General features: G+C 38.9%; 1 protein-coding gene across 3 annotated transcripts in view; it reads right to left on the bottom strand.

The window, feature by feature from the left end:
• Nucleotides 1-22,076, bottom strand: part of smg1 (SMG1 nonsense mediated mRNA decay associated PI3K related kinase) — a 142,716-nt gene that overhangs the window by 60,332 nt on the left and 60,308 nt on the right. For all 3 annotated transcript variants that reach the window (XM_063059057.1, XM_063059059.1, XM_063059060.1), the window contains 15 exons: nucleotides 21,884-22,014; nucleotides 21,085-21,246; nucleotides 20,829-20,947; nucleotides 20,643-20,730; nucleotides 20,434-20,535; nucleotides 19,170-19,310; nucleotides 18,803-19,002; nucleotides 14,353-14,549; nucleotides 14,097-14,261; nucleotides 11,525-11,679; nucleotides 10,474-10,625; nucleotides 7,558-7,759; nucleotides 3,627-3,736; nucleotides 2,284-2,431; nucleotides 291-450 (listed from right to left, as the gene is read on the bottom strand). In XM_063059057.1, the coding sequence (XP_062915127.1) occupies nucleotides 291-450; nucleotides 2,284-2,431; nucleotides 3,627-3,736; nucleotides 7,558-7,759; nucleotides 10,474-10,625; nucleotides 11,525-11,679; nucleotides 14,097-14,261; nucleotides 14,353-14,549; nucleotides 18,803-19,002; nucleotides 19,170-19,310; nucleotides 20,434-20,535; nucleotides 20,643-20,730; nucleotides 20,829-20,947; nucleotides 21,085-21,246; nucleotides 21,884-22,014 (2,232 nt within the window). The remainder of the gene's footprint in view (nucleotides 1-290; nucleotides 451-2,283; nucleotides 2,432-3,626; nucleotides 3,737-7,557; nucleotides 7,760-10,473; nucleotides 10,626-11,524; nucleotides 11,680-14,096; nucleotides 14,262-14,352; nucleotides 14,550-18,802; nucleotides 19,003-19,169; nucleotides 19,311-20,433; nucleotides 20,536-20,642; nucleotides 20,731-20,828; nucleotides 20,948-21,084; nucleotides 21,247-21,883; nucleotides 22,015-22,076) is intronic.

Below are 22,076 nucleotides of genomic sequence, written 5' to 3'. Positions count from 1 at the left end.
CAATGGACCTTCAAGTCAAAACCCATTTTGACATCAATGAGTGAACGCCAAGGAGTTTACTCCACACTGGCAACAAATCCCTACCTCAGTTTTCATTGCACTATATTCTGCATTTTAGTCAGGAATTGAAACATCTACCTGAGAAGTCCAATTTAACAATTAATATAAATTGATATTTTAAATTATAAGCAAAAAAAACCCAAAAACAGTCTTTGCATGACATCTATGCCATGCAATCCCATCAGATAAGCCTTACAAGTTCTACCTCCTGGAACTTTAGAAAATCTTACCTCAGTGGACAGCTTGTTTGTTACTGTATTCTCAAGAGCAGTTGAACAGTACAGTTGCAGCGTGCTCATCATTGGCAGAGATCCTGCCATTGATAATGTCGATAGTCTCAGTGGCCCCACAGCAATCCGAGCCATCTGTTTTAGATACTTGACTGTATGCCTAATTTAAAAATATGCAATCAGAATTCAAATTAATTATAGATTTTACTTTCAGGAAAATAATTTCTATCAGTTCTTAATTTAAATAGTTTCAGTTCCTAATTTATCCCAGCTTACAGAAGCTCTTAAACAGGGAAGAATAGCAGTGTTGTGTCAATCAGAAAAAGTCTGGAACTTAGAAGGATAACAGAGTTTTTAAATTGCATCAGCAGATATGACATTTAGCAAATTAATTTCTGCACTCCAAAAATCAGATCAGATTTTTGATTCTAGATTATGAAAACTAAGTCATAAAGTTTGTGGGCTCTGTTGCTATTTTAAACTAGGTGGGGCACACATAACGTAAGCAACTAAGGCTGTATAGAGATGATTACCGAATCATTCAGACCTAAAGCACCTGAAAGAGTCAGTTAAATGCAATTGAGTAATTTTCAGCTAAAGTTTTCCAGAATATCCGCAATGGCTCAAATTTGTCTTAAATATTCTCACTACTACCATCAGGTACACAAACATGAACTACACTGAACGGTTTAGGAAAAGCTTCTTCCCCTTTGCTATCAGATTCTGAATGACAATAGACAATAGGTGCAGGAGTAGGCCATTCGGCCCTTCGAGCCAGCACCACCATTCACTGTGATCATGGCTGATCATCCACAATCAGTACCCCATTCCTGCCTTCTTCCCATATCCCTTGACTCCGCTATCATTAAGAGCTCTATCTAACTCTTTCTTAAAAGCATCCAGAGAATTGGCCTCCACTGCCTTCTGAGGCAGAGCATTCCACAGATCCACAACTCTCTGGGTGAAAAAGTTTTTCCTCAACTCTGTTCTAAAATGGCCTATCCCTTATTCTCAAATTGTGGCCTCTGGTTCTGGACTCCTCCAACATCAGGAACATGTTTCCTGCCTCTAGTGCGTCCAATCCCTTAATAATCTTATATGTTTCAATCAGATCCCCTCTCATCCTTCTAAATTCCAGCGTATACAAGCCCAGTTGCTCCAATCTTTCAACATATGACAGTCCCGCCATCCTGGGAATTAACCTCATGAACCTACGCTGCACTCCCTCAATAGCAAGAATGTCCTTCCTCAAATTTGGAGACCAAAACTGTACACAATACTCCAGCTGTGGTCTCACCAGGGCTCTGTACAACAGCAGAAGGACCTCTTTGCTCTTATACTTAACTCCCCTTGTTATGAAGGCCAATATGCCATTAGCTTTCTTCATTGCCTGCTGTACCTGCATGCTTACTTTCAGTGACTGATGAACAAGGACACATAGATCTCGTTGTACTTCCCCTTTTCCTAACTTGACACCAAATTGTAATCTGCCTTCCTGTTCTTGCCACCAAAGTGGATAACCTCACATTTATCCACATTAAACTGGATCTGCCATGCATCTGCCTACTCACCCAACCTGTCCAAGTCACCCTGCATTATCACAACATCCTCCACACATTTCACACTGCCACCCAGCTTTGTGTCATCTTTGTGACGCTTGAACACATCAACACTACTTTTATTTTTTTTTGTATCATTTATTCTGCAATTTATAGCAGTTTTGTCTTTGCACTGTACTGCTGTTGTCAACCAAAAATTTCTGGTCATAAGACTGTGATAAGAAACCTGAGCCTGTGAAGTTTATATAAAGTCAGAATTATAATTTGCCAACATTCTGAGAAATATTCTCTAAAAACCACATTTATGGCAGTTTCTAAATGTTGGCTGGAACTTGTTCCAGTTGATTTAAGTACTATTGTGTCAGATTCCTAAAAGCTTGATTCTCAAAATGCAATACAGAACTAAAAATGTACAGATCATCAAATGTGCTTACTCTGTGCTATTCTGGTTCTTCTTTTCCTGTTCTGTTTGCTCAATAGCTGAAGAAAAGCACGCTGCACTTCTCAGGAGTTGAACTTCAATGGCTTTTTGAAGTTCCCTTGGGTCAGGACTCATTACATTTGGAAGCAGCTTCTTCATGTCTTTTTTAAAAAAAAGTATTAGAATAAGTGAAAAAAACAGCTCAATATGGAATGCATCCAGCCAGGATTTGACTAATATGGAAAATCAAAAAATAATTTTTTTCCTTTTTTTTTAAAAGAGACAACTTTTAGATGTCCTCAATAAGTATAAATGGAAATGCAGTAAACTGTAGTATAAAGTACAAGAATGGAAGGGGTGTGGAAAGTTATGGTCCAGGTACAGGTTAATGGAACTAGGCAGAATAACAGTTCGGTACCGACTAGATCGTCTGAAAAGCCTGTTTCTGTGACTCTTCTTAGATTGGTATAATTTATTATGAAAGAAAGAGATTTGAAGGAACCACAGCAGAGATTAAATGTGAAGTCTGAGGCATTCACATAGGATCAAAAACTTGAAAAAATATATATTTTTTGAAAACTTGGGACAAAAATAATTGAGGTGTCAAATACCTTGAGGCACAGAGCAGATTTAGGCCTAATCAAGAATTGTGATGTTTTGAAATGCTGGATGATTATTCAGTTTAATTAATAAAAAGGAAACTATTCTGGAATTTCTGTCACAAATCAGGTATGTCATACCTAACTGCATTAACTGCACAGAAAACAAAGCAATCACTTCAAATCTCAAAAATAAATTACTAAACTCATTTATTGTTAACCACTCAAGAGCAGATTTTGGTTTACTAAAGGCTAGTCACCAGGTAGAAAACAGAGTTATAATCATACACCACAAATGAGGCCACTCACATGCCTATATCACAAGTTATTTAAATACATTTCAAGAAAATGGAAGTTTTAGTTTTAAAAAATTCTTTGGTTAAACCCAGGAGTTTGGTCTTCAGCTTTAGTCAATGGATCTCAAAAACATTGCCCTTCAATTCAATATTGTGGTCAAAGATAAATTAAGGGAACATGTTGAATAAGACAAATGTAACCACTTACATACAGCACTTTGAACTAGGTACAGCGATTAAAATCAAAGAAGCTTCATCAAATATTGATGCTGCATGCATGTAGGATTTCCAGAATGAAGTCAATAATTTGAAAGGCAAGATTAAACGATATGGAAAAGGTGGATAAACCACAATTGAAATTACAGAATATTTTCAAGAAGTTTATATGTTATGAATAATACTTTATCAAAATTCTACAAAGTGTCCCAAGTTATGGTTTAAAGGTTGTTATTCTGACATACCTAATTTCTCTTTAGCAGCTCCATTTATAAAATTGATATCCTCTCCAGGTAATAATTCCAGCTGCTCCCGACATGCAGAAAAATCACCACACTCAAAGCTTCCAAGAGCTCTGTAAAGAGAAGACAGTAGATTTTTTTCAGTTGATTGACTCTCAGCCTTGCTTTACTTCAAGGTACAAGTTCTTAAAATCAAAACTATCTGATATTTTTACAATAACACCTTAAAAACAAAACATCCTATCACTTCAAAGTTTGACCTCAAACTACAAAAATATATTTGGACCAATTTTTGGTCACCTCTCAAAATGATGAATATCAATAAGCTTCTTAAGAGGAGGAAAGATAGCCAAATGAGAAAGGATAAGGTGGGAATTTCAAAGGGATCTTGGTAACTGAAGGTGTTACCATTAATAGTGTGGCATTCACATTCAGGTTAAATTATAAAATATTTACCCTGGAATTTCCTTACAAAAGTCAGAAATGTAATCCCAGCTTACCAACTGGATAAATAAATAATTCATTGTTTTAAAACCTAAAATTTTAAGAGCTGATTTTGGTTTAACAGGAATTAATCTTTCTCAGTCATATTTCTAGGAAGCTCCTCTTGAGGGCTATAATTCACAGAGGACTATGGTTTACTGAACAGCAGCTCAAGTTCCAAAATGAATTCTAGACTGCAAATAATTCAATTTGTGCTGCATGACATTTAATAATGTTCATAAATGCACATATTCTAAAAGCTTTAAAGCTTTAGTGTTTAGTATCTATGCTCAATCAACAACTCCATGAGCTATGATCCAGTACTGTACAGCTACAGCACTGACATGTGCAAAACTGCCTTAGAATGTCCTATCTTTAATGTGCACTAAAATCATGCAATCAGCCTACCCCCTGCCCTACACCCAACCAAAGAGATGAAATGAATCATTCATTTGTGCTATCAAGTGGTTTCCACTCACTCGTTCCCCATTAATACATGCTTAATTTGGATTTTGCCATACATTCTTTATTCCAGAGACCAGTCCAAGCAGCAACAGAAAACCTGAATTTTAATGATGACAAGAAAGACTGCCAACAAATAAACATTTAATTTGAGCACTGCAAGAGGAAATCCATTAAAACAAATGCTTCAGATTTTTATTTTGGGGTTACACAAGGGCAGAAATACTGTAGTAGAAATATTTTGTAGCAACATACTTGACACAAAGAAACGTAATTGTGACTGAACACCAGGCATTCAGTTCTTGGAATTCCAACCTGTAGTGTAAAAAAAACAACTTGCCAATATACTAGCAGTGGCATTTCTAAATCCAAGAGCTCTAATAAGTTGAAAGGCAGGTGGTGCACATAAGCACCATTTTCAAAATTCTCCTTTATGTTGGGCAGAGTCTTGATGTAGTTATACATTGATTCTAAGTTATATCATTGATTCACCTAGGATTCCTTTCCTTTAGGACTGTGAAAGTTCCTTTACCACATTGACTACTATAACGCAAAGGCTGATTACAATGGGTAAAATTAGGGCTGAGAGGACCTTATCACTGATACCAGTAGGCCAAAAAATTGCAAATCTACAAGAGCAGAGGAGGAACAAATGGACAGCTTTATCAAGAAGGCAGAACATTTGCCGATTATGATTGGCCACTTCCTGTGTTATACAGTCCTAGTATTTAAACTTCAGCTGCACTCAAAGCTTTGAAACCAGATGATGCTCAATGGGACTGCAGTAATCAGTTCAGATAATGCAGGCAAACCCTGGTTAATAAGAGGTGGCAAATGATATTTCAAAGTACATTATCAAAACATGTACACTGTATTCTTTACAGGCAGCCACAAAACAAATAAACTCAAAAGAACCCATTAAAAGAGACTGTCAAACACCCAATGTGCAGAAATAAAAACAAATTATGCTAACATTCAGAACTCAAGTTCATGAAAGTGAGTCCACAGCCACGAAGTCAGTCACAACTGATTCAGGAGCCTGTTAGCTGCAGGCCACAGTATCAGTTCAGTGCAGAGATAAGTAAACCTTGCGAGCTGAACACTGACCTCTCCCTCACCTCGAGCACTGACAACACGACCCTTTCAAAGTAGCCTGCACTTAAATTTGTTGTTCCTTGCTCTCAGGCCCCACTGGCTAAATCGACCAACAGCAGGTCATTCACCATTCTCAGGGGCAGGCCCTGCTACCTCAATTCAGCCCGTATCTGACCTTTCTAACCTGGCCTGACACTTTAATCAGTCAAACATCGCCTTGTTCCTTGCTCTCAGCTTTGCCTCGCCATGGATCTGTCGCTTCAACCCGGCTCCAAGTCCTCTCCAGCAATGGCCATACACTGGCTTGTTTGCAGCTCTTGGACCCAGGCCCTGCTGCCTCGATCCGGCCTGTACACACCACACTGCAACTGCCCCGCAGCTTAGAGACACCAGTTCACACCACAAAAATGCCATCAGGTCGTACAACTGGTTCAAAAGCTCAACTCTGAAAGGGAAGTTACAGGCTACCGAATATAGTGATTGTTTGCTGCTAGCAAATTGTCGCTGTGCTTCACCAGTGCCATCTTAAACCAGAAATTTTCCAACAGACCATGATCATCCATGACATTCAATATCCCCGACCATCCCCCCACCAAAGTAAAGACAATCGAGTCTAAGGAAAGTGTAGGCATGGCAGCAGTTTTATGTTGTTTGGATTTAGAGGAGACTTGTTATGTCACCAAAGACCACTGCAAATTTATAAAAGGTGTACGATGGAGAGCACTCCTAGCTTGGTATGAAGGCTCTGACACACAGGATCACAAGAACCTGCAGAGGGTTGTAAATTCAGCTAGCTCCATCTCAGGCACAAACCTCCTCACTATCAAGGACATCTTCAAGAGTTGATGCCTCAAGGCAGCAGCATCCATCATTAAGAAGCTTCACCAGCTGGGACAAGTCCTTTTTTCATTTCTACCATCAGAAAGGAGATACAGGTGCCTCCAGATGCTCACTGAATGACGCAGATTTCTGAGCAGTCCATGAACCACTGAACATTACCTCATTATTCCTTTTTTTTTTGCACTGTTTATTTGTGTAATTTATACATTACTGCTGTCACTAAACAACAAATTTCACTTTATACAAGACAATGATAATAAACTATTCTGATTTTGGAATGTCACCACTGATTGGAAACTCAACTACATATATTCCACAAGTCTAAGATAGAGGGTCTGTATTCTCAGTCAAGCAGTACATTTATACAAATTCATAGATGTTTAAAACTATACAATTTAAAAGTATGATCTAAAACACAGCAGTTGTATTCAGCCCTTCATACTCCACCATCATAGTATGTCAGAATGCAGTAACTGCCATGTTTCTTTAGCAGCATCTGACAAATCCCTGACCTTCATTACCCAAACGCTTAAGAACCATCAACCTATCTAGGACACATGCTGCTAATCATCAACAATAGATTAAAATCTTAGAACTTAACAAAATTAAAATCCTTGAAGCATAGACATCCAATCGGTAGCAATCACCCAGTTTTGCAAAAGCAACAGGCAAACAATGATGATAGCCAAGTGAACGTACACAAAGCTCTCAAAGATAAAAAAAAACATGTTCTGGAAGCCTGCAACTTTTTCTCAAAGTAACAATGGGTCGCAAGGTAACCAGAATAGACAAGGAATTTATAATAGCAATGTCTAACAGACAGCAAATAACTGTAGTAATTTTCTAAAAGACAGCAGAAATATTCTTTAGAAATAAAAACTAGAGAGTCAGAGTAACACACACAAAAGGAACTCAGCGTCAATGGAAAGGAATAAAGGTTGACATTTTGGGCTAATACCCTTTATCATTTCTTGTGTTATTCTTTACAAAACGTGCCTGTCAAAATGTAGGTACATTTTATACAAATTAGATTTTACAGTATAATCTTTCTAACCTGATGTAGTTCAAATCAGCCTTCAGGTGAATCGATGATCCATTGGAACCCTTCTTCAAAGCTAATATACTGTTTTGCCATTCCTCCACAGCTGGCCAGTCAGCTAATGAAATGTAACACTCACAAACTTTGTTTGCCAAATAATTCACAACTTCAGGGGAAGTATCACTTTGCTTTGTAAGAACAGTCTTCTTGCTTTCAGCTGTAAAAAAATAAGTTCTATATCAATGACTGCAAATTTGTAGCCAATTTTCAAGTGCAATGGATCATTTACACATTTCTCAACCACAAAAAAACATGGTAACGGGGAATAAGATATACTTCTATCCCCCAGATCAAGTTAAGTGAGAGAAAAAGAAAACAGAATAAAAAACAGAATTCAGTGTCGACCAAGGGTCTGGTGTTGATCAAGGGTACACTCCAAGCCCTGACTCTTGGGATAGCAAGGCCAATAGAGCACCTATGAGTTAAAGGAGATGGGAAACATAACTTAGTAGGTCTTTGTGTAGTCCAATCACAAACAAGAGAAAGCCTACAGATGTTGGAAATCAAAGTAGTACACACAAAACGCTGGAGGAACTCAGCAAGCCAGACAGCATCTATGGGAAAGAGTAAACAGTCGATGTTTTGGGCGAAGACATTTTGTGTGTATTACTAAAGTCTTTGTGTAGCATTGCTTCTTTAGATGAAAAGCAAAACTGAAATATAGGTTTCCCCCGCCATCCGAAGGTAGAGTGTTCCTATGAAACGGTTCGTAAGCCGGAATGTCGTAAAGCAAAGAAGCAACCACCATCTATTTATATGGGAAAAATTTGTGAGTGTTCGCAGACCCAAAAATAGCCTACCAAATCATGCCAAATAACACATAAAACCTAAAATAACAGTAACATATGGTAAAAGCAGGAATGATATGATGAATACACAGCCTATATAAAGTAGAAATACTTCTCTACAATCATTGCCGCACTGTTCTCCGTAGCGAAAATCTCACGCAAGCGCTCTCAGCAGAAACACTCCCTCCAATAACCTTTAAGCTATGAAGCTGCCAAATCATACCAAATAACACATAAAAATACACAGCCTATATAAAGTAGAAATAATGTATGTACAGTGTAGTATCACTTACCGGAATCAGGAAGACAGCACCAAGCACACTGATGATGCTGTGTTAGACTGAGTCGAAGGTTGGGGTGGTGCAGTGGTCGCCAACCTCCAGGCCGCCGACCGATACCGATCCGCGAAGAATGCAGGGGTTCAGCGGTGGCCAGGACGCACCCAACATATCTTTAAGAAAAAAGCTGAAATAAACAAGCTAATTAATTAGGTGCTGCCTGGCACATAAATGTCGGCCCAGATCAGAGGCGACGCAATTGGCAATTACCTCTGATCTGGGCCGACAATTACGTGCTGGGCGGCACCTAATTAATTAGCTTGTTTATTTCGGCTTTTTTCCTTAAAGATGTGCTGGGTGCGTCCTGGCTACCGCTGCATTTTCCGCAGCAATGTATCCATCCGTGGCCCAGGGGTTGGGGTGGTGGGACACTGGGGTGTCATCTCATCATCGTCTGTTTCCATCACGGCAAGCAGGTCATCTTCTTCTATGTCTGCCTGCCTCAATGTCAAAGGTCGAGGTTCGTCCTCTGCTGTGGCTGATGTGGAAGGCTTGAAAAATGTGCTTGTCTGCTTAGCCTTGTGCATTTTTCTATCATACAGTTCTTTGTAAGCACTCAAACCATCCTGCAAATTTGTCCTAAACCTACGTACCCTTTCAAAAATAAAGTTGTACTTTTCTGCAATCATTGTTGTCAATTTGCAGTGAAAATCTCACGCAGTTGCGTCACGTTCAGTTCCTGGATGACTTCACTTTCGGTCCGTTCGCTACTGCATTCCGTTTCGATTGTTATCCTTTCCTCTTCCAATTGCATCAGCTTTTCATCTATCAGTTCTTGGTCATGGGATGCCAAAAGCTCTTCAACATCATCTTCGTCAACTTCCATTAGCCAAACTCACTTTGTCCTTGCTTTGTTCATCACGATCGAAACGCTTAATTATGTCTAGTTTTACACTGTGTAACACCCTTACGAGCTCTTTTAGGCTTTTCTGATACCTTAGAACTCATCTTCCTAACGGCTGCTCACAGGCATGTCTTTAAGCAATGTCGGCTAGAATGCAGTTCCCGGGGAGGAGCTTGGCTGCTCGGAGCGCGCACTGCCTTTTCTCATAACAGTGAAAACACCTTCTGTTAGCGAAAACAGGTAACTAATGTAGGTCTTTCTAACAGCAAGGTTTCGTAAAGCGAACGTTTGAAAAGCGGGGAACACCTGTAATCAAATTTGGATCTTAACTACTCAAGCAGGCGTTGACAGGAAAGGTGGGAGAGACAGAGGGCATGCAGGCACCCAACAAATTAAACAACACTTCCACATATATAATTATTGAAATTAAATCTAGATTCTGGAAATTAAATATATAAAGAAAATGTTGCAAACACACAGAACATCAGGCATCATCCGCCAAAACAGAAGCAGAGTTAATGTTACAGGTCAGACCCCTTGGCAGAACAAAAGTTTATGGCCGTGAAAGCTTTGACATCTACAAGAACATTTTGCTCAGAAAAGCATCAACTTTCAAATAAGATGTCAAAAGATTAATTATCAGGATATCTACCAAAGGAAACAATAGTACTGGACACCCAGGCTGAAAGAAAACTATGAACTTACAGCAGTTTTTCACAGAACATCTTTAAGGGTCATTTATTGATTTAGGGGGTTTCCAAGATGGTATACATTACAAAGTATCTTTTGTGTTAACCATTTTCAGATTTATGATGCCATTTCAGCTCAGCACAAAAATATTTCACAAACACCTCCACTTATTAAAGTAAAGGCAACTAGTAAACAAATTATTCATACTCACCATTCCCTGCATGTTTAGGGCTGGCAAAATTACCACCACTACTGCTGCTGTTGGATACTTTCAGAAGAGATTTGTCAAGGCCTTTAATAGAGCAGTCTACTCCAGTCATAGCACACAGCTGTTCCTGATAGTCATTTGTTGCTTTTTCAAATCTGAAGCAATAAGTAGAATTAAGAAAGAAATTGCAGTTTCAAATATATGTTTTCAAACAGAATTCTGCAGAAAATAAAATACTGAGTTATCCTTGTCAGAACAATATTACAGGAAAATCATGGTAGTAAAGCCCAAATCCACATGACATTCCCTGTATCATACTTCTTTCAAATCAAAAGGAGACACGTCAACAGGGGAAATAAAATTATTAAGCTAATCTTATTTTCTTTACTATAAATAGCCTTTAAATCTAAGTTAAGACAAGTAACAAGTGAATTCTCAACATATTCTATGATTCTAACAAGTGATATTTCAGCCTGTTAAAAATAAGAATGGAAATATATGAAATACACCAAATGTCTGACAAAAAAATATTGCAACTCAGGCTGAAGCCACAAATCCTTGGGTTTAAACACTGCAAGAAACTCACTGATTTTGTTTTGTGCCTTCATTATGCAAAAATAAAGCAGCAAGTTTCTGCACTCCAATCCTCCTTTCCTATCCTTCCCATTAAAATATCTACGGAATGCACCAGAATATGACTTTCTACAATTTTAGTAATCTTTAAAACAGGTTACTTCACTTCACTCGGCTGGAAGTCCTCCCACTCCCGTGTAACTCACTCAACTTTGTAATTCTAAAACTTAATCCCAGTCTCCATATCTTGGCAGATATGTCCTCCAGACTTCAATTCTGCAGACTAGATTTTGTGAACTATTATTATTAGATGACCACAATAAGAAAATAAGATTTGTACAAGTTTAAACTATTGGTTTGCAAGTGATCTCCAGCTAAGGAGAAGCCCCCAGCTGTTTAAACTGAGGGCTAATGTTAGGAGGAATGAGTATTCCAACCAAACCAGACAAAATAATTAATCGACAAACTGCACAACTTATACCTTCCTTCAGCTTGCTGTGCCACAGAGTTTATCCACAGAAGATTCTTTGCCAGGATTGCAGAAGACCAGACAGCCATTCCCTGTATAGCTTCAGGACAATTCAGCTCACACAGTGCTTCAACGATCATCATAACAGTCACTTCAATTTCATTTCCCTTCAAATTAATCATAATAGTTATAAACTGCATGACATAGCCACTAAATACAGAAATTGAAAGAAAATAACGTTCATTCATCAAAAGCAGCTTGATATTCCATTAATTTTCTTAGCTAATTTATCTTGAGAACAAAAATCATTTCACTTTTATTTTCTTTTCACGTTATAAAGTTATCAGCATCTTATATTAGACAGCTGTGGACCTGAAATTTTATTTCTAATCTTTAGGTTACATGAAGCCGCACTCCAAGAGCAATTTTACAGGAAGTAGAGCTCAATACTGATACCCATGGCATACATGATATGCCAATAATTTCCATCTTAAAAGGACAAGATAACGTTGGTTCATCTTCCATTTCATTAGATCAATCCTAGTGCGGTAACTGAACCGTCTATGGGCATGAATAGTTCAGGAACAGGCCTTCAGCAATGCAGAATGTCAGTTCCCAGGCTATTTCTTGATACCAAAGTGATTCCATCTGAAAACCAACACTTGAGATGGTAGCACTTGCAGGTGGCATGGCTGCATCAAGTGTACATTTCTTGTTGAAAATGGTGCAAACAGACTAGTCTTCCCTCATACTCATACACTGAATTTCGTTAACATGGAAAAAATGGGGAATGCTCATGAGAATGCTTCCACCTGATGATTTTTCAAATATCTTTAAACATTCCTAACTTTATGTGACAGAAGTCTTGAGCTTTAACCCGATTTATTGGCTATGGAGGTATTTCATTGCTTACATTGCTCCTTCCCCTGTTTGGCATGTTTTGGAGCATCACTCATCTAGGATCTTTTTAAGTACATCTGCTGCTGCTTTTGCTGTGCTACTGAACCATGATGGAATTGGTTAGTTTGTTAGGAATAGTAACAAGAGAAGCCAGCTGTGAGCTTACTGACAGCAGTACAAGTTTTGCTGCTGTTCCACAGTGCCTCACAAATGCTCAATTTTCAGCTTCTAATTCTGCCTTAACCAGCACTAATGCAAAAAAAATGAAAGCTACACAGAGAAGACAGGAATAACAAAGATTACAGATAATCCTACCGTAACTATCATAAAGAGGCATCTGCATCATACATAACTACTGAATAAAAGCAAAAATATTTCAGTACCTTATCTGAAAAGTACAATTCAGACCAGAACAATGAGGTGGTTGTTAAACTAGCTTTGAGGATAACTAAATTTTGATATGGATTGTGCAGTGTTATTTTTCTTACAGCATATGTGTCCTGGGTCTGTGCCTGATGGTTCACCACTTCTTTGTTTATCTGGAAATTCAGAATTTCATTGCAATTTGTATCACCAAATACCTTCCCAGCCCAGTTCAAAGTTAAGTTTCAACTACACTGTGCATAGATGTCACACAAGGAATAAAAACAAAATCCTACTTTTAGGTTTTTTTTTTAAATAGCCATCTGCAGGTTACCTGATCACTTCTACTTATAGCCTATCTTTAATTTTAAGACTCCCCCCCCCCCACCGAAGTTTAATTTTTCTCAAAAAGATTAGCTTTATTTTCCACTATCTTTTGATGTACAGTACACGTGACATGCATTTATCTGTGACAAATCGAATCAGCAATGATTCTGCTTGGCAGTTCACAAATGAGTTGTGGCACGTTATGTTGGCACCAGAAGCATGGCGACATTTGCAGGCTGCCCAGCACAATTCTCACTGATTTGAATTTGAGAGCAAGTTGAAGCACCAGGAGGAAACCTACATGGTCACGGGGAGAACATACAAATTCCTCACAGGAGCAGTGGTTGCTGCCTCAAAAACCAGCGGCGTAACAGGTGTTTGATGACTGATGAGTACAGAGAGCAGCAGGAATCCAACTCCAATCTTACAGCTGGCACTGTGAGGTGATTGCACCTAATTGCTACACTACCAGGCTTATGATAGGATTTCAACCCATTTCAAGGTCATAGGTCTACACAATGATTTGTAACTACAGTTCACTCGAAAGCACAGGGGATAGCAAGATGGAAACAAGAGAACGCAGGTAATGGAATATGGAGCAACAAACAATCCGTTGGAAAAGCTCGGGTCTCTACAATGCTGAATTGTATGGAGTTCAAGACAAAACTGCATCAGGACTCTATACTTGAGGTTATTTATAAATACTTATGGACTAGGGTGAGGAAGAGTCAAAGAGTTTTAAAAATGTGACTGTTTTCATTATTAAAATAAAGCAGTGCTTAGACAGATATTCTTACTCATCTGCTGCACTGAAGGACTTTGTAAATTTCCATTTAATAAGTAGGATATTGTACTCCACCCTAACGACTGCTTGGCATAACTGAAGTTTTGAAATAGATCTCTCCCAAAGCTAAATCATGCAGAACCATTATTTGATAGTACATCACGTTTAGTGTGCAACTTCCGCCCGATATTAAGATTCATTTCCACTAACCTGAGTTGCATTACTGTTTTTCATCTCTGTCAGCAAATCAAATCCATGCCTGACCGTCACAGCTGGTTGCCCAGCCAGTAAACCAACCCTCATTATTGCAACTCGAATTCGCGTTAACCAGTCTTGACATGTTTGCCGATTTGTGTAGAAAAAAGTCCTAATAACCTGCAATATGATAATGGTACAGATCTTAGATGACACAGCACCTTGGTAACACAAAAATACAGCAACTTAAAACATAAAAAATGATACTGACCTTTGGTGGTGCCATAAGTGCATTAGCACATCCTTCATAGGCATTGTACATCAACTTTTCAAGATTTTCCAAAAATTGAAGTAGGAGAACAAGTCTTAATTGGTTGCTAATATGGCCATCATCATTGTCAGCTGTTGTCCACTGACTGATGTCTTGATCAGGGTTCAGAGTATGTGCAGCAAGACTCCTAATAATACCTGGAATTTTAAAAGCCAAAATTATTATTAATGATATATATCCGGTAGATGGAGATGTGACTTCTATTTTCAATACTGCATTCAACAACTTCTGTGCTGTGTTACGAGAATACACATAAAATTAAGATGTTTGCTGGCCTGGGCTAGCATCAGTGGCATCAGCAGTTGGTCTGCCACCTGCCCTCAGGGGAAGGAGAGATAAGGAACAATGGAGCAGCGTCTGGAGATGTGTAATGAAGGGATGTGGGAGGAAGAGCTGTCTGGAGCGGCTCCCCCCTTTGAACCCTGAACTGTTTGAAGTGATGGACAGGCGATACCCCAGCAGGGGGATAAAAAGGGACAGGTTCGCTATGACAGACACACACGCCACCTGAGGTAACGAGACCCTGGAAGCGGTGCGCCTCTCACGAGTGGTGAGAAGAACCGGACAACGCACAGGGTGGAAAGGTACGATCAGCGGGAACCCGGTGTGTGTCCGCCCTTGCCTGGGTGCCGGGTTCACTGCAGAGGATCGACCGCATCTGGAGGAGGGGTCACAGTCGGTGACCTCAGGTGACATCACCAAGGACCCGCCCAAATGCTGTTTGTGAGCCATCTCGCTGGTCTGTGAGCCATCTTGCTGGTCTGTGAGTGAAGCTGTGCTGAATGATGAGTTGTTCCTATTCTATGTCTCTCTTCCCCCACCTTGTCCATCGCCATGGCAACGATTACTGCGAACTGAACTACAAACTGGACTGAACTTTGAGTCATTTTGAAATTGGTCATTTACCCCTAGACAACGATAGAGCTTGATTGATGCTGTTATCTTAATTCTGTGCACATGTGTGGTTATCATTGTTGAATTGTTGCATTTATTATCCTTTCGATTACTGTGTTGCTTGTTTCTTTAATAAAACTTTCTTAGTTCTAGTACTCCAGACTCCAACTGAGTGATCCATTTCTGCTGGTTTGGCAACCCAGTTACGGGGTACGTAACAGCTGTATATCTTTTTGTTTATAGCTGCAGTTCAGGATCAGACAAAGAGCAGATTCCTATTTAGTAATATCTTTAGGTCTTAGCTAGTAAACTACATGAAAGCAAGCTTTTTTTAAAATCGTTTAACTCTTAAACTACAGAGCTGCAGGTATGAGCAACCAACAAGCTACTTAAACAGTATTTAATCAGGTCTTATTAAATCTTACAGCTTTATAAAACTTCAGTAAGACCAAATGTGAATTGCATTCAGTTCTGGTCACCCATTTTAGAAAGGATTTTGAAGCTTTGGAGAACATATAGAAGAGGTTTACCAGGATGCTACATAGCTTTGAGAGCATGTGCTATAAAGAGAGGGTAGAAAAACTTAGGTAGTTTTCTTTGGAACTGCAGAGGCAGAAGAGAGATTGGATACTGGATACTGAGACACACAGAGAGACAATCTTTTTCCCGAGTTGAAATAGCTAATATCAGAGGTCATGCACTTAAGGTGAGAGGGGCAAGTTCAAAGTTGATGTGTGGGGTTTGAATTTATTTTACTTTTTTTAAAAACAGAATGGTGGGTGCCCAGAATGCACTGCCTGGGAATTGATGGAAACTAATAAGACAGGGGTCTCCTTCCACTTGGATACTGACAGCATTGACTCTTCAGTTTCAAGTCTGATCATTCCTGGGTATTCTGGACCAGTTTCAACCAGAAACCTTGCTTCGATGCTCTGAAGAAAGGTCCAAGTTCTTTGATCTGGGAAAGTGTGCTTACAATGAAAACACTGGTTCCTATATCTTCTGGTCTGACCATGTCAAGGAACAATACAACATAGAAACCCTCCAGGCTAAGTCCATGACAACCATTTAACTACTCATTTTCTATTCCTTTTTTTTATCCTCAATATATTCTCATCAAACCCCTTTCTGATTCTATCACTTACTTATAAGCTTGGAGAACTTAGCGGCCAATTAACCTCCTAATTTATGTGAACTTGAGGTATGGGAAACCAGGGCATCCTGAAAAATCCACATGGTCACAGAGAACATGCAAACTTCACACAGCACCAGAAGTTAGGGCTGAGCTTAGATCTCTGGGCAGTCAGTGAGTCTACCGTGCTAAATTATTCACTACTGTCCTATTCTCATTCTTTATTAAAAGTGATGATATATCTCATTATCTACCCATCCTTCCAAAATGTCAAGGTCCCAACATGAAGTTCCCACCCTAGGATAACTTGCAATTAGATGCATTGCTTCTGTATTGACAGTCAGATCATACCAATTTTTACGTCTTTAATTTAGACATCATCTATTCCTCGTGTATTCATCTTTCCATCACTTTACGTTCTATTACCCATCCCTTTCACCAGCATTTTAACCCCATATATGCCATACGTTAAATATTGTATATTTGCATACTTAAACCTGTACTTAATTGACCATATTGATTCATCCAAACCCATTAATAGCTTACAAACCAAGGAATATACAACAAGGTACAATATCTCCAGTTAATGAGGGATGCAGATATGGCAGAAAAACTGAATGCGCATTTTGTGTCTTCACAGCAGAAGACGTCTGCAGTATACTGGACATTCAAGCGTGTCAGGGAAGTGAAGTTTGTGCAGTGAAATTTATAACTGAGAAGGTGCTCAGGAAGCTTAATGGTCTGAGGGTGGATAAATCTCCTGGACCTGATGGAATGCAGCCTTGGGTTCTGAAGGAAGGAGCTGGAGAGATTGTGGAGGCATTAATGATCTTCCAAGAATTGATAGAATTTAGCATTGTACCGGATGACCAGAAAATTGCAAATGTTACTTCGCTATTTAAGAAGGGTGGGAGGCAGCAGAAAGGAAACTATAGACCTGTTAGCCTGACATCAGTGGTTGGGAAGTTGTTGGAATCGATTGTTAGGGATGAGATTATGGAATACCAGGAGGCACATGACAAGATAGGCCAAAGCCAGCATGGCTTCCTGAAAGAAAAATCCTGCCTGACAAACCTACTATAATTCTTCGAGGAAATTATAAGCAGGGTAGACAAAAGAGATGCAGTAGGCGTGGTGCACTTTGATTTTCAGAAGGCCTTTGATAAGGTGCTGCACATGAGGCTGCTTAGCAAGATAAGAGACCATGGAATCACAGGGAAGTTACTAGCGTGGATGGAGCATTGGCTGGTTGGCAGAAAGCAGAGAGTGGGAATAAAGGGATCCTATTCTGGTTGGTTGCCAGTTACCAGTGGAGTTCCACAATGGTTGGTGTTGGGACCGCTGCTTTTTACCATGTATGTCAATGATCTGGACTATGGTATCAATGGATTTGAGGCTAAATTTGCCAGTGATACAAAGATAGGTGGAGGACTGGGTAGTGTTGAGGAAACAGAGAGCCTGCAGAGAGACTTAGATAGCTTAGGGGAATGGACAAATGAAATACAATGTTGGAAAGTGTATGGTTATGCACTTTGGTGGAAGAAATAAATGGGCAGACTATTATTTAGATAGGGAGAGAATTCAAAATGCAGAGATGCAAAGGGACTTGGGAGTCCTTGTGCAAGATACCCTAAAGGTTAACCTCCAGGTTGAGTTGGTTGTGAAGAAAGCAAATGCAATGTTGGCATTCATTTCTAGAGGTACAGAATATAAGAGCAGCAATGAGATGTTGAGGCTCTATGAGGCACTCATGAGACCATACTTGGAGTTCTGGGTGCAGTTTTGGGCTCCTTATTTTAGAAAGGATATACTGTCATTGGAGAAGGTTCAGAGAAGATTCACGAGAATGATTCCAGGAATGAAAGGGTTAACGTATGAGCAACATCTGGCAGCTCTTGGGCTGTATTCCCTGGAGTTCAGGAGAATGAGGGGGAATCTCACTAAAAACATTCTGTATGTTAAAAGGCCTGAACAGATTAGATATAGCAATGTTATTTCCCATAGTAGGAGATTCTAGGACAAGAGGGCACGACTTCAGGATTTAAGGACATCCTTTTAGAACTGAGATGCAGAGAAATTACTTTAGTCAGAGCATGGTAAATCTGTGGAATTTGTTGCCATGAGCAGCTGTGAAGGCCAAGTCATTGGATGGATTTAAGGCAGAGATAGATAGGTTCTTGATTAGCCAGGGCATCAAAGGGTATGGGGTGAAAGCAGGGGCGTGGGGATGACTGGAAGAATGGGTTCAGCCCATGACTGAATGGCGGAGCAGACTCAATGGGTCAAATGGCCGACTTTTGTTCTTATATCTTATGGATTTCCCACTTCAAATAAGCTCATAACATTGCAAAATTTATCCACTACCTTCAATTGTCTGGAATGTATCCTGTGCTCTGCCCAATGGTGTCCGTAGTTTTGAAAGCACTGTAAATTGTGCTGCTTCCCATACAGCCCATTGCCATAACACAGCCTCAGTTTTCAAAAGGTTTCGAGGTATGGTCGATTGGTCACATTTGTCTAATCTCTGACAGCTGTGAAACAGTCTCTCAAGCCAATGATCTTTGCTGAAAGGAATACAAAAAATTTACCAGTTTCATAGTCTAATCCATTACACTGTACTTACAATTATTACTGATTCTTTCAAAGTATTATGCAAAGTAAAACAGATAAAACAAATCTTACAAAACAAAAAGCATAAAGTTGGAACTGGAAAATAAAATTAAAACCTTACCCAATCCTGTGGCAACTTCCATACAAAATGAAACTAATTAGATCAGAGAAGTCCTGAGGGTGAAATGTGTTACTGGGAGCTTTGCTCATATGGCTACTTATGGCCAATGAGATCCCTTGCACCTCTGTGTGATTGTTGTTACTGTAAAAAACAAAAAGCATACTATTTTTATAATCAGTAGTCAATTTCTTCATTATCCAAATACAATTTTCATTAAATTGCATGGAACAGATATTTACAGAGAAACCAGCTGTACTCACTCTTAACTGCATCTCAAAGCTTCTCTACACTTAAGAATTTTCATTTTAACAACTTTGAACATGAACTTTTTTTTTCTGCTGGAGGAACTCAGGTCAAGCAGCATCCGTGGGAAGTAAGGAAGAAATCGTCCATGTTTCCGGTCAAATCTTGCATCAGAGCATTTTAATTTTCCCTTCTGGAATTTCAGCTAATTATCTTACTTCACCTCAGAATGATCCAATTGAAGTATCAGTTTTGTTATTCAATTCTTCAAGATTTTCATCTCATTTATAGGCATCTGTTAGTCTTGTCAGACCATGGATTTGTGCCTTGGAAAGTTTCCAGGGCACAGGCCTGGGCAAGTTTGTATGGAAAACCGGCAGTTGCCCATGCTGCAAGTCTCCCCTCTCCACGCCACCGATGTTGTCCAAGGGAAAGGCACTATGGCCGATACAGCCTGGCACCAGTGTCGTCGCAGAGCAATGTGTGGTTAAGTGCCTTGCTCAAGGACACAACACGCTGCCTCAGCCAAGGCTCGAACTAGCGATCTTCAGATCACTAGATTGATGCCTTAACCACCTGGCCACGCGCTAACACTTCATCTCATTAGACCTTAGTATTTACTACATCCCTTCCTAAAGTTTGTCATCTCTCCAATTCTAATGAAAATTCAAGGCCAAAAGTTTTTATATACACAGATACTGTAAAGCTGAGAACTTCCAGCATATTTTCATCTTAAATCCAGTAGGTTTCTTTGCCAATTTTCATTTCGTTGATTGGTTCAAACTCCCAGCAATCAATAAAAAACAGACATGCATCTATAATACTAAGGTGCAAAATCCTTAGTGTAAATGTTGGTGAAGTGAATAAATAGCAAGCAACTACAATTTAAAGAGAGAAGTTTCACTGATTTAGTTTGGAGTGCAAGATTACTCAGTTCAATTATGTATGCAATTTACAAATTTGTAGATTTGACTAGATATATTTGAAACAACCAATGAAACTAATGTTAAAGCCATCATACCTTAAAGCAACATCCAGAGGAATGGTCTTCAAAAGTTTTCCAAAAGCCTGCCGCACACGAACTCCACAGTGAACTAACTGCATACGGCAAACATCAACACATCTATGAACAAAACCAGTATCAACTTTAGTCTGCAAACTTCATATGTAATCTAAATAATCATACATATGAATGTGCAAATAGCATAGGGAAAAATATCAGAATTATACCTTTGCAGAAGGTCATTTGGCAAGGAAGTGGAAACGATTTGTAAGCTGCTGCATGCTTGTAAGCAAATAGAAGCATCTTCATGAACAGCTGTATTTAAAAAGAAAACAGGATGAGAATTTCATCTTTTAACGATGTATAAATAGAATTCTTATATAGAATTAATAAGAATTCAATAGAATTCTTACCATTTGATAACAATCCTTTGCAGAATTTGTGAAAAGATGAGAGAGCAAATAAGGGAGCATACGTTTCTGATTTCTTCATTAAAACTGTTATTTCTAATGCCCATGTTAGCAGTAATTTCCTGGTGAGATAAAAATAGGTTTTGAAAGTGAAAACTAAAAATTCTTTTTACTGCCATCTACAACATACAATAACAAAATATTCTATTATGTATATATTTGTTCCACATAGGAAAACAAACCAGAAAAGGTGATTTACCTTGCATCACTATTCAAAATATCCTTACTGAGCAACGTTCCTAGAAGATTCAGTATGATGGCAAAGTGTTTCTTTGTTGCCATGGTGACAGTACTGATAACAGCACCATCAAACAGAGAGGGTGATGATGAACTCAGACTGCTAGATATGAAATGGTCATGCCTGCAAAGAACAGAATGAACTATTTTTATCTGAAGCTGAATGGGATTTTGAAAATGCATCAAACCTGGCAAATCAGTCCTTACCACAGGCACATATTCAATGAGCAAGGATTATAACAAATTTTGTAAGATTTCAAAAACAGTAGTATAGCTGAATGCATTATTTATCAATACTTTAATGTAAATAATGTTAACTTTGTATGAAGCACAGTTTTGAGAATGCATGCCAAATGCCACATGAAGCTGGCAATTTTCTACTGTGTCCAAGAAAGTTGAACTAACAGTTTAGTTTAATCCTTGGTTCTAAATTTTCAATATTTCTAACGCCTTCATTTATTTTACTGACCAATGCCCCCTCCAATGTTAATCTATTTACCAAACAATACACCAATTTCAGGGTACAATTAAGGTTCCTGTTGCCCACAGCATTTGGTGAATCTAATTTCCACAGAACACAATGTTTGGCAATAATCAATGATTAAAGGACTGCACATTAAAAATTCTGAACAAATTGCAAATTTAACATTTTAAAATTCAGCCAGAGGGAGAATATTTAAAGCAATTGTAAAGCAATGATCTGAAGAGGACAAGCCAAAATTGATCACACCTTGCCAATGTGCAATCAAAGCTTACCATACCTTGTACAATGGGAATATAAAGTGTACAGAACTCCATATTGGATGGCAGGATAATGAACAGCAAGGTTGGCGTGTACAACTGTAAGATTATCGCTGAGTAGGGCAAACATTGTGGGGGAAAGAGCCCACATCTGTAAAAAAAAAAGAGGTCACAAAGTACTATTATAAGTAATTCTAAGTGCAGCTCAAGTTT

Source organism: Mobula hypostoma, chromosome 9 (assembly GCF_963921235.1).
Source record: "Mobula hypostoma chromosome 9, sMobHyp1.1, whole genome shotgun sequence".
Taxonomy (NCBI): Eukaryota; Metazoa; Chordata; class Chondrichthyes; order Myliobatiformes; family Myliobatidae; genus Mobula; species Mobula hypostoma.
Note: the sequence above shows the minus strand (reverse complement) of the source record. Positions and strands in the feature narration are given on the sequence as shown.